The sequence below is a fragment of a genome, unplaced genomic scaffold, assembly GCF_019419815.1.
Source record: "Pyrus x bretschneideri cultivar Hongxiangsu unplaced genomic scaffold, Pyrus_bretschneideri_v1 Contig75, whole genome shotgun sequence".
NCBI classification, from domain to species: domain Eukaryota; kingdom Viridiplantae; phylum Streptophyta; class Magnoliopsida; order Rosales; family Rosaceae; genus Pyrus; species Pyrus x bretschneideri.
Window position 1 is genome coordinate 1,670,676 of NW_025999815.1, and position 24,786 is coordinate 1,695,461.

The 24,786-nt window shown below is 37.2% G+C and overlaps 1 protein-coding gene and 1 pseudogene across 1 annotated transcript; both read right to left on the reverse strand.

Annotated features, from left to right (window-relative positions):
- Positions 1-774: 774 nt before the first annotated feature.
- LOC103930877 lies at positions 775-8,780 on the reverse strand (annotated as a pseudogene).
- A 2,737-nt stretch (positions 8,781-11,517) lies between these two features.
- LOC103946970 (DDT domain-containing protein PTM) lies at positions 11,518-22,184 on the reverse strand. Its single transcript, XM_009357799.3, has 11 exons — positions 20,243-22,184; positions 19,523-20,137; positions 17,689-18,697; positions 17,150-17,414; positions 16,912-17,036; positions 15,481-15,941; positions 15,010-15,038; positions 13,642-14,292; positions 13,235-13,446; positions 12,365-12,630; positions 11,518-11,916 (listed from the first exon to the last, which is right to left on the reverse strand). The coding sequence occupies exons 1-10, from the start codon at positions 21,862-21,864 to the stop codon at positions 12,616-12,618; spliced, it is 5,004 nt and encodes a 1,667-aa protein (XP_009356074.2). The 5' UTR covers positions 21,865-22,184; the 3' UTR covers positions 11,518-11,916; positions 12,365-12,615.
- Between the last annotated feature and the right edge of the window lie 2,602 nt (positions 22,185-24,786).

The following is a 24,786-nucleotide window of genomic DNA, read 5'->3' on the forward strand; positions in this document are numbered from 1 at the left end:
CCAAATCATTTAAGTAGTGCTTTCAACCAAATCAATTCACTAGTTGTTGATGTCATAGCATTATATTCAGCTTTGGCACTAATGAGCCGCAACATTTTGTTTTTTTCCTTTTTAGGTCACCAAGTTTCAACCAACAAACACACGATCTCCAGTGGTGATTTGCGATCAACTTGATATCCCGCCCAACCAGCATTCGTATTTACAACTTACAGAGATAAAGTGTGTGTGTACTGTGTTGGAGATTAAGAACATTTCTCTAGAGTTGTTTGGGACAGTACTTTATTTTTTTAAGTTGATGGCATGTATTTGAGCTTGCAGGTACGTCATACCTTGTCAACATGGGCACCTTCTTGTTAAAGCCAAATTGTTTCAAGCTTCTTATGCATGTTTTCGACTTCTTGACATGAAACCTTTAGTATGTTTAGAGATTAGTTGCCTCTCTTTTTCCAATGTTACATCTTGAAAATTGACATGATCCACTACCGATGTAGTTCTTTGTATCCATATGACTTTCATTAAGCATAATAAAGTCAAAAAATAATATTCTTTAGGTAATAACTGCCTTAGAATAATAAAATTGATTGGGTCCTAATATTGTGACTATATAGAGATTTTATTTTGTCTGATGTAAGACTTTCATGACATGAGTACACCGCCACTGTGGCATTCCCTGCCAATCATATAACGATATGTGTAAGTTTTTCTCTACATTCGTTGTACGGTTGGCAGGGGATGCTACATGACAGCAGGTACATGCTACAAAAGTTGCTCTCATTGAGGTGAATTTAATTCGTTTTTCTTGTGATCTTTTTCATCCTTTGCTGCATATCAAAGAACAAATGACACCAAACTCAAGAAATATACTTTTACAGGAAACTAAGCTGTTCTCAGAGTCAAATTAGCCGAATAGAACAATATAAACAACAATTTCTAATGCTTCATGTGCTTTTCAGTGCCGATAAAGCGTCCTTCGTTGCAGCTGAGATTACAGCATCTGAGGCATTCGGCAAGTAGTAATATTTTTCTGCAGGGCAAATGTTACGATGAGATTATGATAGTCTTCACAGATGAAGAAGAACAGGCGATATACGATACAAGTTGGACAACGAACCTTGAGCAACTCTGGCAATCTCCTTAGCAAAACCAGTTGAAACAAACTTATTTTCGGTGTCAATGACGAGGAGAGACATCCCTGCTTTGTAGATTTTACCAGCAACCTCGAGAATCTCGTCCTTCATTGAGAAGCACCAGTAAGAAATACCACAAGTTAATGCAATAGAAAAAAGCCGAGGGGTAACATGTGCAACTACATAAGAAATAAGAGTGTCTGAAAAATACGTGGGTCTTGCATAAAAACCTTAGATACTAACGTATTTTTTGGAACCAAGTCTTATGCAATCTCAGACCAGGTGGTCCAGGCTACAACTAATATGCCAACAACAGCACTCAAGATTTACCTTCAACTCTTGTGACGAAGGTTTTGGAACGTCATTAGCAGCAGCAGCTTCAGGGTCAGTGGATCTCTTTAGAGGGATATTGGCTCTACCATCCGTTATTGCTACGTCCAACATCACCACTCTTCTCTGCATTTATTCCAACCGTAACAGCTAAGCAGTATAAATTTCAGAATACAGTCAGTTACGTGGGGGTGGAGATGCCAGTACTCAGGAGGGAAGCTAACATACCATGGTCAGACCATGAGCAAGGGGAGAACCTCCTCCGCATGGAAGTCTCTCAAGATGGTTTCGTGCCATTGAAATTGATCTAGAAGGAGGCAGAAGAACTTCTGCTGAATCTCCCCGGAAAGGAATGATAGAAACTTAAACGACATTACCAGTCAAACTGTTACAAGAATAATCACCAGGATCTTCTTCCATGGTTTGCTGATCAGAAGCACACATTAATCCCCTTAATTAAATTCTTATAGAAATTTGGGGAAGGATTCATGACATGTCAGAAGTAAAAATGGAAATCAGTATGTCCTTTCTGAAGTGCAATCCCCAGAATATGGTTTTGTACTATATCCTACGGAGTATCATGTCTATCATTTATTTTGATGAATATGTTCATGCAGGCGAAGAGAACAGCTCAGTTTCATGTGAAAAATAACTGTTCAATGTATTACTTTCCGTGACGTGCATATGCCATGCTAAATAAATACAAGCTCTTATACGAACAGCTCTTTTAACAATCATAACTTTTCCCTTCTCAATTCTACTTTCCGGTTGAGTTATGTTTCTTTACCACCATTGTTAAGATCTTCCATAATGCAAGCCAATCGAATATATACCAAGTTGATAACCAGCCCTATGAATGTTCTGCACTTTGGATCTGATGATTCCATACTGAAAAAACACTCTCCTTTGACACTTAAAATGACTTCGAACTTGCTGTTATTTGATTACCGATGTTTCGCACCTATTAAGTTGAATTTATTTTTTTTCCGGGTCAATGAATAAAACATTTAATTCAACACAATTACGTTTCACCATTTACTTGGCGCATACTGCTTCTCTTCTACTTTGTTTTTTCTCATTTTCTTGCCAAGAAAATGACAGAAGAAATCTTCTTGAGACTTAACCAGTGGTAGTCACATCTTTTAAATTTAGAATGAAATTTTTTGTCACCTGATATCTGCTTGTATAACTTTCTGCTAGTAACTTGAGGGCTGCACCTTTTGCATTCTGCATTCTATTCAAGGCCATGCTTCCACTTGCATCAACAACAAATATAACCTGCCATGAAGCAAATTGAAAACCGTTCAACTACTTTAAGTATTTGCATGAGCACATGAATAATTTAAGATGTCAATAGAAAAGGGTCACTATATTGGTCAAAGTTCCTCAGATTCTAAGGAAAGCTGATTATCGAATTATATGGACTATGAGCATGGCAACCTATGTCACAACTGGGGCTAAAAAATTCTTATATGAAAAATAGTGAGAGCACTTTTGCATCATCAGCCATCATGACGGCGAGAATGAATGCATGTAATTAAACCAGGGTGTTAATACCAGTGCTCCTGCTTTTCGTGCCATTCTCTTCGCCCTCATATCAGATCTTTCAACAAAAACTTTCCTACTGCTTTGAGTGTTCTTTTCCCTACGCAACTTTTGATATGGTGCAGCAGCTCTAAGAGTTGCATCAACAGCTAATCCCCTTATCGGGCCCTTTTACAAACAAAGCTTGTTCAGAAATGTCAACCACCCATTTTTAAAAAGCAAACATAATTTTTTTTAAACTTCTGAAAGTCTACAAGATGGGGTGATTAAACATTTGGTAGCATTGGTTTAATATATCGACCACTATCTTCTGAAAATATCACATTCTTTGCTCTCCCAGCCTTCCCTTTGCGTCTCTGTGCTTGTTGTTCAAAAAAAGAGAAGCTTCTCATCCACCAAACCCCCTTTCTGCATCAAAGATAAACTCTTCAGGTATTTGGTCCTGCTCTTGTTCATTTTCTTCATCATTTTCTTCATCATTTTCATCCTGGTTACATCGGGAAGTTTGCAGAATAGTTAAACATGTGATGTTTTTCCCTCTGTAAACAAAGGAATCCCTCTGCACTGATTTCTATGAGAAGATTAAATTTTAATCAATGTTAACAAACCTCTTTTTCTTCCTCTGCATTTTGCTCCTCCCCAGATTGTTCATTTTGTGGAGGAGGTGGTGGAGGTGGAGGCTGCTGATTTTTCTGTTCTGGTGGGTTCTCATTGATGATTGAACGAGGAAGAATGACCAGTTCTACCTGAAGTAGGTACTACCTCAGAACTATAATTCAAGGTATATTCCGGCAAATTGAAAAATATCATGATGTAAGTACTGATGAATGACAAAACTATTACGATGCAAAGTGCAAAAGTCCTTTCATTATTTGAGTTGGCTGATAATTCACGAAAAATGATGAACAAATCAAGTTACAATGAACAACTGCTACTTTTCTTCAACATTCTTACTGTTCTCCACAAAATCATAGCAACTTCAACTCCTGCTGTTTTTATGGGAAAATCATATGGTTCAAAGAGAATTGTGGGTGATTTGCTCCTTTTTATCAGTTGTAAGCATCTCTACTCATAACATAATAAGCAGTAGTACATAGGGTTAGCATGGTCATGAAACAAAAATTATTTAAGATTAGTACTGCCTGTGCTTATGCAGACAAAGATTTGTTTTGAATAACAATATTTTGCAACATGCAAAAATACTAGTGCATGCGCGGATGCAGGCAAAGATTTGCACAGCCTTTCAGAAGATACTTGACAACTTTATTTTCCTGTTTTTACAAGAGAGAAATATACTTAACAGCTTTTTTGAGGTTATCAACATTAACTTTTTCTCGTCCATCTAGCGCAGCTAAGCTTTTTGCAAAACGAGCAGCATATAACTCAGCTCCATGCCCCTGATATTTCACAAGGAAATTTGAAGGTTAATTTCTGGCCCAGTTATGGCAAAAAAGATAACATGTTAAAATCAGAAGCATAAGAAAAGAAACAAATATTAAGAGTTGGTCAAGTTAAGAGTTAGGAATAAAAAAATTTCTTTACTCCTTAAGTCCACATCAATAAAATGAAGAGATGAAATAGAACAGGTAAAAAAAATAGGATGGTCCCCTAGGCTCTTGAAAATACTAGGTCTGGTGATGATGACAAAACGGATGCAGCCCTACCCCGGTTTTCAAAGAGGTCTTTTATCTGACTTTATATGATCCATGGTGGCCTAGGGCAATAAATATCATGGAAACCAAATTCTGTTTCCATTGTGTTTCCCAAGTTGTAAGAATCGACACTGGTTTTTAGTTTTACTCTCGATTGTTACAGATCTCACATAAATACATTATGTCTTTGGCAATACAATTTATCACTGCAACTATTCAGCCAAGTTTCAAGTTTGACCCCCAAAATTCTGAGCCTAACAAGTTTCTTAAATGCCATTGCCAAATATGGGCACTGATAGGACATCAACAAGGACATAATAATTGTTCCCAGACTCCAAAAAGCATTTGGGTGAAAGAAGCACATTAATGTGGGGATCCAAGTTAACAAAACTGAACTCAAGCTAAGAACATGCGAACCAGAAAAATCCACAAGGGCATAACGAAAAAGCTTCCCGCAATAGTCCTTCAAACTGGCTGCATTCATCGAACAGAGTGCATACAAAAGTAAAAGTTGGGAGATTACGCAAAAATAGGTAAAGAAATTCATATGAAAACTCTATCTTCTAAAAAGCTAACGATCGTAGTTCACAATTCACTACTGCATAATAGCCAATGCTAAATGTTAATCTAGTCCCAGGTAATTTAGGTTCAGGGCTGCAATGAGGGGCAGGGAGCGCCTTAGTACACTATAAATCTTCAATTCAGTTGGAAGCTCAAGTGTCAATGCAATGGAAGCATAATCCATGGTTTCACCTGATATTGGTTAACCTAAGAGGAGAGAAAAACTCAGGCAAAATCTTTCTGATCTTAATGAGGAGTTCCACAGAAAATACCTGGCAACCACCTCGAAGAGCTTCCAAAACCAGGTTCTTTAATTGTTCTCTGCTTATAGTGACATCCTTTAGATACTCTCTTGCTAAAATGATCTGCAACATGTAAATAAAATGTAAAAAAATCAATTAAATTTCATCTCCCAACATCACAAAGTTCTGCAAGAGCAACTATCATATATATCATGATATATTCAATGAAAAAAATCTATTGCCCACAAGTTATGGGTGCACATTTTACCAAATGCCCTTGAACATATCTAAAGAGTAAAGTTAGTAATCCAGTTTCATCAACATAGTTTCTTGCCTCCTTTTTACAACATCCTTCTCATTTCTCAAATAAATAAAACTTATCAATCATATAGGGTGCAAATAAATGATGTTCAAATCTTAGTGACATTCTTCTATACTATGAGTATATGATAGTAATGTCAATACACCCAATGTCTCTCTATCTCATGAGAATAACAATGTAGCATGCAAAAAAAAACCACTAACTTTTTCCTGCCTATGTACCTGAGTTTTCACAGATTCCCTTTCTTCTTCAACCATTATAAAGACTTCAGGACTGTGCTCCTGAAATTGTGTTGCAATCGCCACAGCTGCAACACGATCATCGAAACCATTTCAAAATCTGCACTGCCAAAGAAGTGTGCATCATTAGTAGAATAAGAAGCTTATAAAAAGAGAGAACTTGTTTCACTAGGTAAATACAAGATTTGTACCTCAAATTAATTGCAATGCGATCTAGTAAGTGTTCACGAACAGCTCCCTCTTCCGGGTTATAAGTAGCAATCAAGAGAGGCTTGCATGGGTGTCTAAAGCTGATTCCCTCTCTTTCCACAATATTAACTCTATCAGTTAGTACGTTAAGAAGCAAATTACTTATACCCTCGTCCAAAAGATTAATTTGATCAACGTATAATACACCTCGATGAGCTTTGCCTGGCTGGAAAACAGTGGTTCCTGTTTTCACAGACTCTTCAACCTCAACTTAACCAATAAGTCTGTCCTCTGTGACTCCAAGTGGCTACAATGTGAAAGTAGGGTATTTACATAAACGAAAATCATATGAATATGAAAAGATCTTTCCATGAAAAGTACCTGAACAAAATGAGACCGGAAAATCTGAGTCTTGATATTACCAACTCCATGCAGTCAGATAAAGTACTTTCCCACCTTTAAGAATTACAACCGAACCCTTATCATTGAAAGAGACTTGCACAAAATCAACTGGATAGTGAAAATAGAACATCTGATCAAAAGTTCTTGCATTGGAATTTCTAGGGCATTAAAAGAGAAGTAAATATTTAAGCTTCAAATCAACAGCCACTACCCACTATTTCCGTCAAAACTGCACATGGTACTGACTGGAAGAGGATTGTTACAGGAAAGAAGGGTATGGGTCATCATAATCACATTGTGAGAAGAAATGGACTAAACGGATCTAAGCGTCATGAAAGAAAAATAATTAACATGTCCATTCTAATTTCAATTATTAACAGAAAAATTCTTGCGGACAAACTTCTTCCATTGCCGATCCAATTTAATTTTCCAAAAAGAACCTAAAGTGAACCTGCAGATGTTTCTGAAAGTCCATTATGGAACCTAATAAGCATGCATTTTTTTTTCTTTTGTGGGGGGGGGGGGGGGGGGGGGGGGGGCGGCGGGGGGTGTGGAAATATAGAAAGAAAAATGACCTGTTGTGGGAAAATTGAGATGCAAGTTGTAAATTTGTTCCATTGATGTGTTTCTGGCTCAAATCATATCAATTGTATCAAACACTCCAAAAAAAAGTTCCATACCAAAAAGTTTGCAAACTGCATTAGCAAAAATTCATTTTGCTTTAGTCAAGAAAACCAAGCGAATCATGCCAATGAACCAACGACTACTTCAAAATAACCTGTAAGCTTTCAGTACCCTTACTCTTCAGGACAGGCGGGATCAGCATTTGCCAATGAACCAACGACTACTTCAATGGGTGGTAAAATAGCATGCAACCCACTTGCCATTACTGTCTTCGCTGTTCCTCGCCTTCCAGAGATAGCAATACCTCCAATTTCACAGTCTATAGACCCAAGCAACAAAGCAGTTTTGATAGCATCCTAAAAATAAAAGAAGTATTCACAAAAATGTGCATAGATGCAGTAATTAGCCAATAGTAGAAGTTGATAGTTATCCAAGGATTTACTATATACTAAACCCTGCAAAAGTTTTATTCAGCCAGCTGATTTGGAATAGAAAAAAAAAAAGAAAAAAAGAATTCAATTGACACACTCAAAATCTGTACAGTATCTCTCAATCCACCCCTACCGTCTTATCCTGAAAATTTGGACACGCAACTAAACTCGTTATAAATGCAATTAAAAACGAATGTTTATAAATGCATAGTAATGGAAGAAAAATATATATTGAAAATAATTAACAATTACCAGTCCAAAAGATGTAAAGAGTTTCAGCGGACATGAGTGCGCAATTCCATCTATATTTTGGTCAACACTCTAAGCTACGGAAGCATCACTCTGTTTGCATCACTTTGGTTAAACATTTTAGCAATCTCACACTGAAGAAGTTATCGTTCTATAAGCTTAAAAGGTTGATAGGACACTGATCGTAGAGTCTCCGGAACAATTCATTGTTGGATGACAAGAACACTATCCATCATTTGTCAACATTTTAAACCCACCCCCACCCCTATTTTAAGACAAGACGGTATTTTAAGGTACTGTAATAAAGTAGGGGTGGAACTTGGGTGCAAAGGGGCGGGCACAATGCCGTGGCAACTGGCTAATCCACATATGCAACAGTTTAACCAAAAATACCCCCATTTATGGAAAATTCAGCTACAAGATTATTCCTGACCAAATGTATACCAAGCGCATAGCGTCCAATCCAAAAAACACCACATTTATGAAAAAAACCATCCCAACATCATAATATTAACACTTAAAAGGGGGGGAAAATATTCCTTGAAGAAATTCCGAAACCCCAATTCACATTTGATCAAGAAAATGCAGAATAAAAAATCCAATGCAGCATTATTTGGAGAGAAAGAAAGATGGGAAATAATGTGTTTTGTTCACCTGGCCAACAACAGCAGCTAAAGGAAAGAAGTGTCTTCCATAGGAAATGGAGTCGAAGCTCTTTTCTGGAGAGAGTAAGGCGCCGTTTCCAGACTCAACAGTGGTGGCAGCTGCAGAAGCAGTAATGCGAATGCGAGTAGGACGGCTCTCGAAACGTTTTGCACTGAAAGCCGTTGAATTGGAGGTGTGGGAGAGATGTACATGGTGAAGATGTTAGCGAGAAAGCCGTTGAATTGAAACTGGAGAGAAGAGAGGAGACAGCTGATGTGAGTGTGATGAACAGGTTACAGGTGTGTGTTGCTCTCTTATCTTCCTACATAATCTGATGTGAGTGTGATGAACAGGTTACAGCTGATGTGAGTATTGATTAACGTCCTTATTTTTTTATTGGTAACACATCATTTAATTTACAAGTTTAATCTAACATGATAACTTATTATCATGATAACTTGTATTTTGTTCTACATCTCCATGAATCTAGGAACTTTTGCTTGCATTGTGCCATTTGTCTACATACCATAACTGATAACATTCGAGATTATGCAAGATTATACACAAATGATCCTTTTTTAGCTCTCTCTTTAGCGCTATGTCTCTTATCCTTAGGAGGTGTTCCTCCACTAGCAAGTTCTTTCAGAAAACTTCATTTATTCTAGTGTGGACTCTCGGGAAAGGGTAGAAGAATGGGAACTATTATGGGACTTATAAGCATTACAAATGTACGATCATTACACTTCAACCGAGTTATTCTATTCCACCTCTTAGAAAGAAAAGAACTTATATCAAATTACTTAATAGCATGGCGATGCAATTTATACAAAACTTCTACCTGAGCAAACTAAATGGAGGACATTATGCACTTGTTACACAACAAACCCTTAGAGGAAGGACCAAGCAAGGGTGACAACAAGTAGGAGAAATAAAAGTTTGGGCTATAGAGGGATTTGGTGTTGCTCATATTTTACAAGAGATGATTGCTTATAAATCTGATCATATTAGAGCTCGCTAAAAAGTACTTGGTATTACAATCATTGGGAGGAACAATACCTAAACCCGAAGATGCTAATCATAATTAACCGTTTTGCGCGAAGGGGGGAGGGAGATGTTAGACTGTAATTAATCACTTGGGAATCTGCTCTGTAGTTTCCTTCTTGTAAATCAAAAATGTAATTATTGTGGACTGGAGAGGGGAAAGGGGATATTAGATAAATAAAGGGCAAATTATATTTTGCCTCCTTATATTTGAGTGTAATTGCAATCTCATATAATATCTTTAAAATATTTTAATTTAATACATTACTTGTACACTTGAATATAAATGATATTCATTCCTTGCAATTAAACATGCTTAGAGTAAGAAGATTGAGCTAAGACATACAATCGATCCAACCATAACTAGGTATTAAACTCAATACAAATATTACATGTTCTTGCCATTCATATGAGCCAAATCTCATACTACTCACTTACAAGTAAACGAAAATACAACTAACTCGTAGTACTAATTATTAAACAAAAAACCACTAACTAGCTAAGAATATGTTCACTTTTTTTTCTCATGTTCACACATTTAACCACCTCTAATAAAATAACCAAATTCCACGTGTCCGATACTTATCTTAATCCTCAAACTAAACTGGATTAATTAGCATTACAACTTTACCAAACCTCATTAAGCCATTTAAAACACGGGCCTTAATAAGGCTAAAGACTATCCAAACCAATCCTTACAATTAGTCCATGCCAATTCTGTTCAACAAGCGCCAGGTAATAAAAAAATTTCAAATGATGGGAATGAAGGATGGGAAGGTTGTGGGTGGTAGTGGCGAAGATTGTGGGTGTGGTTATAGCCATGGGAAGGTTGTGGGTGGTAGTGGCGAAGATGATGATAGTGAGATGGTGGCGGCGATGGGATTGTTCTGGAGTTGAGGAGGTGGCGGTGACGATCATGGCAGCAATGGTGGTTGTGCACAGTGAGGATTGGTTTTAGGCTAAAACTGAAACCAAACCAATCTTGTTGGTTGGGTCAAAATTGCAAACTGAAACCAACCAAACTGGGTCCAAAACCGATCAAATTGGTTAACCAACAGTGGCGGGTTGGTTTGGATTAGTTTTCGGTTTGTGTGAAGACGAAAATACATAACAAATTTCTCTCCCAAAAGCTACATAACGTAACACCAATATGAGTGATTGCTCAGAAAAGCACAAATGAAGCAGCCCAAGGAGAGCACTAGAGCAACAACTGTTGCCTTCTCCAAATGGTGCCCCTTGTTCTTCTCCAAAGAGACTTTTAAACTAATCAGGTTTTGTTTTCATGTGGTGGAAACACGGTAACTCATAACACAACTAACCATTTATAGGGAAAATTTTTGAAATGTCATATGAACTTGTTCGTATTTTTCAATTTGTCATATAAACTAAAATTTTAAGCAATTTCTCGTACCAACTTTACAAAATCATCAATTTGTCATCTCACCCTAACTCCGTTAAGTTTTCCATCCAATATATGTCATGTGCCTAGCACATGACTTGTGTTCAGGGTTATTTAAGTCATTTTAACACATTTTCACAAGTTTTTTACTTTTCTTTCGTACAAACACTTAATGTTTTTTACTTTTATTTAACACGTATGCATCTACAACTCCATTTATGGCACAAAAAATCAACATGTTTCTCATTTATAGAGCTCGTATGAAATTATGTCTTCATGACATGTTTTACTCAAAAAAATCACTCATTGTACTATTTACTTACAACACCTTTTTATCATTTTTATTAAAACTCAAAAGTTTTCAAACCCTTTTCATTAATTTTCCTCTAAGAATGTTGAGAATAGCCAAACCGATTAAGATGTGGCCGGTTTGGCCAGTTTAGTCCCTTTTTTTTTTTTTTTTTTTTTTTTTTTTTTTTTAATGCACAGGCCTAATTTCTACCACGAAAAACAGAAATCTTATGTACTTACCTGTACAATATCATTGCAAGTTGTAAGAATACAATCAAGCGGACTTGAAAATCTCAAACTTGGGAAGCTGTCTGTCACGTTCCAAGTAAGAACAATCTAAAATCTAAATGCTGTTTCTCTCGGTTACTTTGACTGAAAGAATAAATAGCATCTGCTGTCTATGAAATTAATTCTCTTCGGTCTCTACTCAAATCCAATTGAAATCTCATTAATAATTTGTTAGTATCACCTAATCATCCTGCCTCACAAATGACGGAAAATGCAGGACCTCCTACGATCAAATCTAAACATCGTCAGGAAGTAACTCCACCAGGAACGCAGCCTCGGGTGTTCCACCCGTCGTCCTCAATCGCTACAAGCAGATCACCTATAAAGATAATTAGAAACCTGCAACAAGAGAAACATTACACATGAGTATCCAGAACATATGCCCTCCCCCCTTCTATGATGAGATAAAGCAAAACCAATAGCTTTGAGATATCGAAAAACAGAACTTGGTTATGGGAATAGGCCCAACTGATTAGTACTCTAAAATGAAGATGGGAATGCTAAAAAATGATATCTTGATACAAGAAAAACAAAAAGTAACCACCGTAAGCAAAATCACATTTGCTTAAGTCCTTGCACAAGCGTTAAATGCTCACCCTAGCACTCAACCAAACCAGAGATGCGAGGTGTGGGTGCGTCTGAAGAGAGAGAAATGTGATTGTGGGTGCGGGTGTGTCTCTGAAGAGAGCAAGAGTTGAAAAATAAAAAAGTAAGCCATCATAAAGTGCACAGAACAAACATATAGAGATCTTGTAGCAAGAAAAAGACATTCTTTTCTATTTTGTACCACTTCAGCCTCTTTTGTTGGTTCATTTGCTTTTTGTAATGGTTCTTGATATATGGCACCGCTGCCACAACTTCACCACACAAGAAAGTAACTTGCCTCACGATATTCCTCTTCACCTAACTGAAAAATCTCGAGTGGAGGATCCTGAAACCCATCTGTTCTCACAACTCTGCCTTTAATAATATCAATGAAGTACCTCAAAGAACAGATAACACAATGAAGTACCCATCTTCGAATAACGCCAAAAGTGTTCAATTGCATGTGATCTGCAAATCGTAGGTAGGTAATTGGTAAGCATATCACACACTTAGAACTACCAACGACAAATATTTTCACTACTCCATCATTAACTCAAAAGTCAAAACTTCATCTTAATGACCTTTTTCATTTTTATATGAAACATAAACTTTACTTAAAAAATAAGTTGTACGAAACCATAAGATAGATAAGGGGCCCATCAGTAACTAACCAACCTCAAAACCCAAACAGATTATAACCACAAGTACAAACCCCTCCCAAACAAAAAAAAAAAGGAATAAAAGAAATAAAAGTTGCACTAGAAGGGACACCTTTTAAAATCTTTGACACAGAAGAAGCTCAAAATTTAATACCAAAGAACTTGTCAATGCTTGGAGGTTAATGTTCTTTATTATTATTATTATTTCTAAAACAAGCCAATTCTTTACAAGAATCGCCAAGGGTTAAGTGCACTGTTGACATATTAACTGTTAGAGTTAAGGAAACTGAACCAATCACAATAATACCATACAAGCCTAAATTGACAAGAGACAGATATTTGCTGTATGGATGCTATTGCATCAACACAACTGGCACAATTTATTAGAGCCAAAGTTTGACATGCATATATACCTCACTTAAAGGTGGGACGGAGTTGGGTACTTCCTCAGAACAATCAATGGTACCATCAATTTGAGCTTCGGCCAATTGGGGGACATCAGTTTTCACATCTTCCAAGTGGGGGCAGACAGGAGGGTTCCCTTCACGACACATGTGGCACTTAAATCCAATAAGCTTACCAATGTTCTCTGAATTCAGTCCAAAAGCCTCACCGTGAAACCACACTGCATGGTACAAAAGGTAATGAAGGATATGTTAAAATATGTAAATTGAAGAGGAATTGGTACAATCTGTGGAGATTAATAGCATTATGACATACTAAATCAGAGCACAATAATTCAGCTAAAACTTGCTGAATTAACAATAATGACATAAAAAGAGTTACGTTTAAAACTACAGTTGCATAACTTGTCATTTACCTCCACAGATTTCACAAGAAATATAATTTAAAGAAGACGTATATCTTGCTTCACAACAAAGGTGGCATTTGGGTTGATCAAGAATGGTCAACGCACATTCTGGATGCACAAGGAGTTTCTTATCCCTAAAATGCGTAACACATTCATCACTTGGCTTTCTAGACAATAGCAGACCATTAAGCCAGTAACTGTGATAGACTTGCGTTCTCTTCTTCTGCCAAGTAACTGTATTTGGTTCCTTATAAGTGCCCTTATTGGATTTGCCTTTCTTCCCCTTCTTGCGTTTGCTATGCTTTTTATTTTGCACTGGTAAGCTTTTAGTTTTTCTAGGAGAACGACGTAGGGGTACACTTGCTGGAACTGTTTTGCTATTTTTCAATCTTACTTGTCGTCCTCCAGCCAAAGCTTTTTTTTTGTTTTTCAAACGCATTGATCTGCGACCTGTTTGAGAATTTGTACATTTTTGTGACTGTACTTTCCCTCCTTTCGGTTTACATTTCTGTGGCTTTACTTTCCCTCCTTTTGTTTCAACTTTCCTTCTTTTTGTGTCAATCTTAGGACGCAATCCATTCTGGCATCGGTGGCATGTATATTTACACTGAGCAACCACTGCCCCAGCAGACTTTCTGGCATGCCTTTTGTGGAAAAATCCTGAAATTTATACAATAACAATCAGATACTAATGCTAAGACAACAAATGAAATCTGTATCAAGCATAAAGTTTTAGGGGCACCAATTATTCATTAGAAAGTAACAAAAAGAGCATGCTGTGTGTCAATAGGTAATGCTAGCTCCTAATGGGTCTAACTTCTATATACATTGTACACCAAAAGTCAAAATGAAAAATAACGGAAAGAAAAGATATTACTACTTCAATATAGTTGCCAAAATGCAATGGAAAGAATGCGGAATGAACCATCCCACAGAAAAAAGCTCTAACAATAAAATTCAGAACATTAACAGGAGTGTGATGTCAACCAAATAAGGTTGTCCTAGGGTCATAAATAGTTCCCATCAATGGTACATAATACATAGTTACCTTCAAGCATGAAATATAACTACAGGGTTCAGTGGAGAAGCCTGGAGCAGGGCCAAGAGGAAAGCAAAAGACCACTAATGGATAATTAAAAGACTGGGATTATAAGGCATTCATTTGTGAGGTTAATGTTAATGAGTTGATAAAATAAATACAAGCTTCAAGACTTCACAAAATATTGATACTATGTGTTCCACCAGCAATGTTTCAGAACCGCATACCAAAGGGAAAAGGGCAAAAAAAAAAAAAAAAAAAAAAACCGAGAGAGAGAGAGAGAGAGAGAGAGAGAGAGAGAGAGAGAGAGAGAGAGAGAGAGAGGAGGAAACCCACACCTTTGCAATACTGGCAGCTCACAGCTTCCCTATTATATTGAAAATAATATACAAGATGATCAGTAAAAACATAAACAATACAACATTTAACACGTAGCAGGACAATATAATCTCAAGAATTGGTCCTTTAACAAGACTAGGAAGACACAAGAGATGCCCATCTTTTCATATCATGGAACTTAATCCTCAAACATCACAGCTATTGATGTTCCCAATCCCTCCTAATTTTTCTTAACAGGAACCTCAATGTTTTGACAGATGAACCTAAGTGAAAGGCTTTAATGTCTATTTCTATCCAATATCAGGAGTAATATTTCTGAAACTGACTTAAAAAAGCAACAGTTCCAGAACAAGGATTTCCTCAGTTTACTTTAATCGAAAGAAAACAAGCTATTATGGGAAGTATAAGCAATGACAAGCACAAAAAAATACGAGATGGCAATTACATGCAGAAGAACAAATTTTTGTTACCTTATCAGGACATCTTTGTTGCAGTGTGCACATTTATAATACTCAGATCTTTCAGCTTTCGAAAACAAATACATAAATCCCTTTTCTTCCCGGGGCCTCTTTGTTACTCTGGCAACCTCAAGAACTTTCCCAGATTTCACATCAGTAGACTTTCGGGCAATCCTTCTCTCCTCAAAACTTTTCAGTAGATGCAAGGGAAGATATGATTCATCCAGCCAATACTTTTTCTTCTCACTGGACGGTTCTTCAACCAGAGAACCCCATCTCTTCACAATGTCAGGGATAGCTCTTCTCTTACCAAAATCAAGAAGATACTTAACCGTCCCCCCTTCAGAGCACTTCCTGCGGACAATAACTTTCTTGAACAACTTGATTGATTTTCTCGACTCTTTGTCCAACATGGGCAGAGGGTGTGAATTCTCAATATCATCCCATTTAATGTTTGAATCAAGCTCTCTAACCTGAAACAATAACAAATTTTAGGGACCCAAATTTCTAGACAGTAACTATTCAAGACCATGAATTATAACGGCAACCAAAAAAATGTTAAAATCACACAGTTTTGAGACCAATCAACAAAAGATAAAAACAATTGATGTAGGACAGAGATCCAGAGTCACTCTGGTCTTGGCATCACACCAAAGGTGTAATGGAATCACTCCAATACAGAAATTAGAAAAATTCCGGCATCACAAAGGCCTTCAGCTTCATACCGAAGGTGCCTTGGAAACATTCTGATGTTGTGCTTCACACACAAGCAGGAAACCCAAAATTTCTTTCACTAATAATCTTATTTCAAAAGCTTACAAAGTAGCCCCTTTTATAGGCTAATTGGTAGGGTGCATTTTTGCTCACCACCCTCAAGTAGTGGTAATGCTCACCACCATATTTATCACCGTTGGATGAGTTCAAATTTTGAGATTTGGGTCTATCTACTACACAGATCTCGAAATTTAAACTCGTTTAACGGTGATGAATAGGATAGTGAGCATAAATCACTTAAAGGCGGTGAGCAAAAATATTCCCCTAATTGGTACATGAATCTGGAAGGGTCCGCATTAATATCCTTAGGAATTCTAAAGACTAATTTATGACACCTAATGTAGAGAATGAATCCCACATTCATGGGAGGGGGGACCTTGCATTGGCTTATAACTAAGTTGGGCTACACCACAAAATGCCAATTGGTTTTATGGTGAAACCTCAACTTTCTTCACCTAATACGTTAAAACTGTAACATAGAGAGGCTCAAAACAATCAACTTGCGGACTACATGCATAAATTGCATTTATTACATAGGAAAGTACAAAGACTCTATTTATTGAAGTTTGAACTTGGCTGCCGCATCAGCTATTATTTATACCACAGCAAGCAAGAAGCCAGTAAAACATCTGAACATCACCATTTAAATGAAAAATGTATGGACAATACCTGTAAAGCAAGCTGTTCTGCACTAGTTGAGGCCTCAACAGCAGCTCGCCAGGCAATAGATTTGCTTCTCTTGGCATATTCTGAATTCTCAGGATATAAAATACCCAGTATCTTTGTACACCCAGCTGCAGAATATTACAACTTTGAATGAATTCAGAATAATTATTCAGTTGATTTAACTGTAAAAGAACTCCACAATGTAAAATTACACATAATAAATAGTAAATAATTAGCAGACCTTGTCTGGCACCCTTGGAAGTCAAGGAACGAGGCAAAACCTTCCAACTGAAAACCTGACGAGAAAGCGTACCACCCCTCCACCAAAACATTCCCAACCCACTGGCAGCATTTAAAGAGGGGTTGGACTCACTATCTGAACACTTGAGCCTTCTTCTGCTACGTAATGAAGTCACAACATGAGAAGCTGAACCCAAAGTATTAACAGAATCTACATGTTTCAACCAGTCTGCTGAAAGTGCACGATGACGCAGATTTGCCTCCAACTGTATCATGTGCGTCCACCAATGTTAAGAGATGAAATCAATGAGATACATTACAATAAAAATAAATACACACACATAAAAGCAATGATTTTTATATGAACATGGTGCAGGCAGAGATTTCCAAATGATGGCTAAAGAGTATTTTGAGAAAAAACCAGAAAAGCAGAGCATAATTAAAACAAAAGGTTGACAGGAACACCAGCTTAAAGGTTTAGCATATGTAAACTAACAAACTCTATACTACAGACAGATTAAAAATAAATAAAATCCTTACCATAAGAAGTAAATATTTAATGGAGGCAATGCCAGATGCCTGAATAAGGGTTTTACGCCACAGTTCTACGTGAAGTGGATTCAACCATGGGCCCAACAGAAGTCCCTGCAGACGATCATGAATAGATAGGATTTGACAGCTGACATCATTAAGATGACCTTTCCCATTCTTTTTCGATTGAAGGCCAACTCTATCACTATAAGAAGCATCCTGAATAGACCCCATACTCATGATAAACAAGCAATCCTTGTCATCAGCGGGAGCTTTGCAAGAAAAGCACCAACCACATTTCTCTTTCTGTGCACCTGTATTTCGGTTCTCAATATTTGGCCAGAAAAATTTGGACGATTTTTTTAAAATGGTCTTCATCTGTGCTGATATTATTTCCTCTTCTGTTATTATTTTATCTTCTTTAATTTTTTCTGATGACTTACGAGTCAACTCCTCGGTAATCGATGAAGCAATTTGGCCAAAACTGTAATAGTTCATATAACCAAATCTACAATACACTTCTGAAGTGCCCCCTTTTCTAGCAGTTATTGAAGACAAAGCATTGCCAAGATCCATATTATCTTTATTAATTCCCCTTCTAACATGTGAGCTAGTGGATGGTAAAGAAAAGTCTTCAGGCTGAAGTTTTTTCACAAAGTCAGGTCTATCTAAATCGCACGGCATGACTGACCTTTCCACTTGCATGGTTTCAGCTGGCACTTCAGAAGTTACATTTGGAATTGCTGTCACAGTCACTGAATTCTCTTGCAGTTTTTTATCTTCATCAGTCTCATTCTTAGCAGCACATGTTTCTGAAAATGCTGAAGGGTCCAGGGGTGTCAAGCAACCAATGTTACCATCTGCTTCTTTGAAACTAACAGGAATGTCCCAGTGCTTGCAGATTGCCACTAATATCCCACCATAGGAAAAACCTGAAGACCTTAGCACTTCAATAACTTTATTCAGATCATTTCTGTCATAATAGTTGAATGTGGACTCACGATCAAAAGAGTCTGATCTGCAAGAGCAACAGCCATAACAGATGAAGCCAAACACATACGAAATATGATGAGAAGTGGAACATAACCTAGAGAAATAAATACAACATTTAAATATACATTTAATCAACGAATTATTATCTCAATAAAAAAATTTTGAACATATCAATGCGCATAAGAAACTGAGAATAGCTCAATCACTAAGGGCCCATTTGGTTTTTATTTTATTTTCATTAATCATTTTTTATGCTACAATATAGCAAAGTATGTATAAGAAAGGAGGAATAAAAAAGGGTGGAGGAAGGGTGCTGCAAAGAATGTATACGGTATGCATGTGTAATGGCGCACAAAATGAAAACTAAAAACCAAGAATTGAAAACAATTTTAAGATGTTGAGATTTTAAGGAATGATAAATATACAACTTGTGCAGGGGAGGAATCAAAGGAGAAAAGATTACCTATGCTAATTGACTAGGCAAAATGGAAATAGAGCTGATTGGTCCAGCAATTAATTAATTAAGATTTAAGAACTTGTTCGGTTAGATATCCGGGTATGATGCATCTTAAAATGACTGTTTATTATAAATTCACTTGGATATGAATATGGGACAACCAACAGACTTCATGCTTCTTGATAGGTTTTTTAATATATATCAATGTAACTCAGCACAAGATTAATGTTTGTTTCTCATGAATAATGATTTTAAGCAAGATGCTTGTGTAGGCCAAAATTAAGAGCAAATTGACCTATGAATAACAAAACTAGTCATCTTGGCAATTTAAAAGAGTAACACCAGCAGTGATATAATACAAAGCCATGTAAAGATTAAAAAAGATAAACTTACACCAAAAGGTACCCACAACTTTTAAAATATAGCCGGCCACAAGGATCAATCCCTAATAACTCTGCACCTCGGAGTGACTTCTGCAATTTCATCCAAGGTCTATGCCGGTCAATCAAACACTCAGGGCAGTACCAGTCACCCTCCGGCAAAAGATCACTAGAAACTCCAACACATTTTGAATGATATGCAGCAGGACAACCATCACAGCATATTAAATTTCCATCCATCTTACAGAGGCAGCACTCATCACTATTCCAGTCGTTGGTGTCATCATCAACCTCATCATTCAAATTCGAGGTACCAGCGACCTCCACTGGAGCCTTCCTTTTCTTGCCAACCTCATAGTTCAAATTCCGGTCATTCACCATGTCAGGCTCAGCTGCCAAAGACCTTCTATTAATCTCTGACCTTATGGCTTCCACTTCTATCAAATCATCACAAAGACACCGTAGTATTTCAACTTTTACAGAAGCAGGTTGTGTGTAGTAGTCAGTTTTGTATAGCTTGAAGCAACTGAGATCAAAACCCAGTTTTAGTCCTGAACCATGGATCAAGAAATACTCCACCATAAAAATTGGCCACGTAATCAAGTCAAGAAAATCCCAATTGAGACTCCTACATTGAAGATTAACACAAAATGTTCAAAATCAATATAGGAAGTTCAAGTAACCCAAGGGGTGACATCAGATTAATCTAGTAAAAGGGGGGCAAAGAATATACCTCAGACAATTAGAAGCAGATTCGTCACCTTCATTTGCAAGCCACTCCAAGTGTTTTCTCAGTGTTTGTAAAATAGAAACATGAACATGGTCGAATAACGAGCTAGGAGTCTTGCACGTTAGTGAGGCCACAAAATCCTCCAACTTGAAGGGACTCAGAAATAATAGAGTGCTAAATGATCTTAAACAAGCATAAATAGAAAAAAGGTCAAGTACAGGAATTCCATCTAGATTTAAATGTTGTGATGAAGGAGGTAATTCCAGCTCCTGAGGAAGAACACTAGGCTTTTCAGTCTCTTTACAACCAGAAATCGCTGGTTTTTCCTCAGAAGAGGACAATGGATCACTGACAGAAACATGATTTAGAGCAGAACCTCTACGAGCACTTCTCCTCAAAACTGTCTCTGTAGTCGTAGATTTCAAATTATCCAGTAGTTTTCTCCTCTTTCTACGGCTACTTTTTTTAATGCATGGACTTCTTGAATCGCCTAGGTTTCCATGAATCCTTGGAGTGCGAGCCTCAGAGAGACTATCTTTTACCAGAACTTCCACCAATCCACTATCTTTAATGCAGCCAGTGTCAAAAATCCCAAGCGAATTATCAGCCTTCAAATCTCCACTAGAACAACGATTTTTATCATCAAGTCGTTCACCAGCTGCACAGTCAATGGGGTCATCAACGTTCATCATGGGAACATCTTCATTAATATCAATATACACTTCCTTACACGTCCCATTAGAATTACCATCTTCGGTAATCTTTTCTTCAGCATCTCCACTCCTCTCTTTTTCTAGACTTCCTTCAATCATCTCAAACTTGGGATTAACCTTAAATTTTTCTTCACAGTCACATTCTGTATCCTTAAATTCCTCATTAACTTCTAAATTGAGATCGAAATCACAGCCCCTCTTCTGGGTTCCATGGATAACCAAAGTTGAACCGCCCAAACTAATATCCCCATTCCGATTCTCAACACAGTCATCATTTGCATCCAAATTCAAATCAATACAATCTCTTTTCTCCACAACTCCCTTCATGCCAACATTTGAATTAACATTCAAGTCACATCCATCATTCAAATTCAAATTCAAATTAAACCCAGCATTCAAATCAATCCCATTTTTCAAATTATCTACTCGATTCACATCCCCATTAGTAATCAACCTAGTTCCCTGTTCTAGGGTCTTATTCACTACATTTCTAGAATCAACATTTTCATTCAAATTCCCACTAACCGCCACATTTTCCCTCAAATTCCCTCCAAACCTCTGTTCAACTTCCAATTTTCCCTCAGACCCATCACTCAAATTACAATTTTCATTCAAATCCCCATCAAACCCAGAAGCATTTCCAAGAGCAGCATTACCTCGAATTTCTAGCTTCCTTTCAATTCGCCGCCGTTTTTTGGGCTTTCGGCCCGGTTTGGCGGCGGCCTCCACGAGGTCAACCTCAGCACCGCAACCAAGGAGCAAAGAGACCTCATCGAAGCTCAACTCCTCAGTATTTCCATCTTCATAGACGACCTCGAACAACCCAGATGTGGCGGCGTACGATTTCACAGTTCCGGCGGAAAAACCGTGGCCTTTGAGCTCCTTCTTCACACTTCTTCCCACGAACTCCATTTCCTGTGATCCGCAGCCCGAACCCGGTTCAAAAATAGGAAGAAGACCCTCTGCTTTTCTCTCTCTCTCTCTCTCTCTCTCTAACTGCCTTTTCTTTTGGGGTTGGAGAGAGAGAAGTGAGAGGGAAATTTGGTAAACTTTCTCTCTCTAGAAACGCCTTCAACGTGCATAGAGATAGAGGGAGACAAAATGGATTTGGGTTCCTTTCTTCCCCCTCTATCTAAAACTCCTTGACTCTGACTCCAATTTCCGAAGAGCAGAGAGAGAGGGGAGAGAAAGTAAGCGCAACTACTCTCTATATCTCTCTAGAAAAATAAGGTTGGTGAGAAACATCGGAAATTCGTCTTCCTTTTTCAGGGTGGCATTTCCCCCTTTTTTTTTTCTTTTTTTTTTTTTTCTTTTTTTTCTTTTTTGATTGGGAATTCTTAAGAATATAAAAATTAAAACAAAAAAGTAGATGCCTTGCTCTAAAGTTTACTGTGAAATATAGTTTTAATCATGTTTGGAGACGGGTTTGATGCTTTTGGTTTCGTAAAAGGTAATTATTATCCGAGGTTTCCACTTTATAGTCTTTTTATAATTAAGTTAGAATTAAAGATAAAAATGAATGAATGAGATGAAAATGAATAATTAAGTCGAGACACGATGAGCTAAAGAAAAATGTCTTAACTATTATATTCACGTATTTCTACTTGCTTCATCTTCTTTAATAAGAGCCGTACCTAGTAGACTTGGCTCTTACATCTTACAGAAGGTTGTTAGTTGTGAGTGATTATCAAGTTTGAACTCCACAGCCTTTTACAGGAGCAGTGTATTAAGATTTAGATGGATTTTTGTTGAGTTTTTTATTGATAAACTTTTATAGATTTAAGTAGATTTTTCTGGACTATTATAAACTCCATCAAATTTCATAGACTTTGTGATATACTGTTGTGGAAAGAAAATAGTTATATGATAGACTTTTACAGAATTTTAGAGAGTTTAATTGCTAGAATTTTTTAGAATTCTATGGATTGTCAGACTTTTTAATGACCAATTTATTAATAAGCATTATTATTTTTATGTCTTTACTATTGAAATTGTGATGATGTGGCAACGTTAGTTGGTAGAAGTATCATGCGATGATTGTCAGCAAGATGGTGGTAGTAAAGTTAGTGTCTTTAGTGGCGGTGATAATAGTAGGGGTAATGATTGTAGTGGCAGGGGTGTGGTTGGGGTGGTGGAGCAGTAAGGATGGGGGCAATGGTGATGACATGGTAGAGGTGGCGGTCATGGTGATGGTGGTGTCGATGGTGATCATAGTAAATTTGGAGATGATGCTCATGGCAGTGACGATGGTGGTAGTGGTGGTTGTGGGGTGGAGGAGTGGTCATGGTAAGACGGTGTTGACGACATGATGGTAGAAGTGATAATAATAATAGTCATTACACTATGGTGGGTAGTAGAGTTTATCATTAGAGAATTGAGAAACAACGAAATCCATCAAAATCCATGACTTATTAAAATCCTTTAAAATCAATGAAAATTTGAATACACTTGGATTTTTGCAAAATCACAAAAAATTATAATTGAATACCACAATCGTCTCAAAAAATTCGTGTATATTACTTTTACAATGTAGAAAGGCAATCAAAGTCTGTTATGTGTACGTGTTGTTTGTTCATATATAAAAGAGGAGCAGAGCCTAGCACACAAACAAATTAGATAACATAACTTGCATAAAAATTAACACGAGAAACAAGATCTTCTCAAACCGATGCAGCAAGGTGATGGCGTTGGTCTCCAGGATATGAAGTTGAGCTGAACTCTTCTGAGGAACTCAATACGCACAAAATTATGTCGAGAAGCCGTGTATCTACTCCCACCCTTTTGTTGATTTATATACCATTCCAAGATGACTATGCCCTTGGTCATTTATTTAAAGAAATAAAAACAAATAATTGATATCAAAGGAACACTGCTATAAATTGACACACTGGCTTCTGGGTTTGCAGCGAGACGATACGGCGCATAGCTTCTGTGTTCCGTTGCTCGTAAACGATAATCTAGTAAAGAATAAAGGCGAAGAGATTTGCTTGCACATGCCGCTTTGTAGAATCATCCTCGTATTTGGAATCTTCATCTGCATTATTGATCACGTGAAGCTCCTCAAGCGTTAAGCCTCTAAGGGTATCCACACTAATAAACTAACAACAAATGATGGAGCGATTGATCTGAATGTGCTTTTGGCTTAGAGTATTTCTCTTTTTACTATGATGGACAAAACTGATTGCATTAACAAGGGGCATATATAGATAGACTCCTTTGCCACTTAAGATGGTCAATGTCAGGATGAATTTCCAAACGACTATGACCTTTGTCACCTCAATAAATCCTTGTATGATCTCAAATAGGCATTTCGTCAATTTCTTAAATTTACTGAGGCCATTTAGGCCACTCTCCTTCGCATGCAACTATGCAAGTGAAGTACCCTTTTTAATGTTCTCTTGATATATGCAGGTGACATACTAATTACTGGGAATGATGACAAGGTCATTTACCCATCTCAACAACTTTCGAATTGAAAAGCTCGGGAACCTGAAATTCTTATTTGGGATTGAAGTTTCTCGTTCCAAAAAAGATGGAAAACAGTTTCACAAGCAAACCTCACGTAGTTTGCTGCGCCTTCTCGAACTTCCACATCCAAAAGATACAAAAATTTATCGAGACAACAAAGCCGCTTGAGACAATTGTTAATCCTGTCTTTCACAAGCAAACCTAATGTACTCAACAAATTTTTATTTTATCCGAGACAAAATACAAGGTAGTTCAGTTGTTACAAAATATGTTCCTTCTTCTCCCACCAAAACCCCTTGGTAAAGATTTATTCTTATCTATGTTGCACGAGTTGGGAGATCTCAATCTTCGCTCTCCGACTTGTTG

Coding starts and splice junctions, on each gene's coding strand:
- LOC103946970 (XM_009357799.3), bottom strand. CDS start 21,864: ATGGAGTTCGTGGGAAGAAGTGTGAAGAAGGAGCTCAAAGGCCACGGT. Junction 17,415..17,688: donor TTAAATATTTACTTCTTATG/GTAAGGATTTTA, acceptor CACATGATACAG/TTGGAGGCAAATCTGCGTCA. Junction 13,447..13,641: donor TTCTTGTGAAATCTGTGGAG/GTAAATGACAAG, acceptor TGTACCATGCAG/TGTGGTTTCACGGTGAGGCT.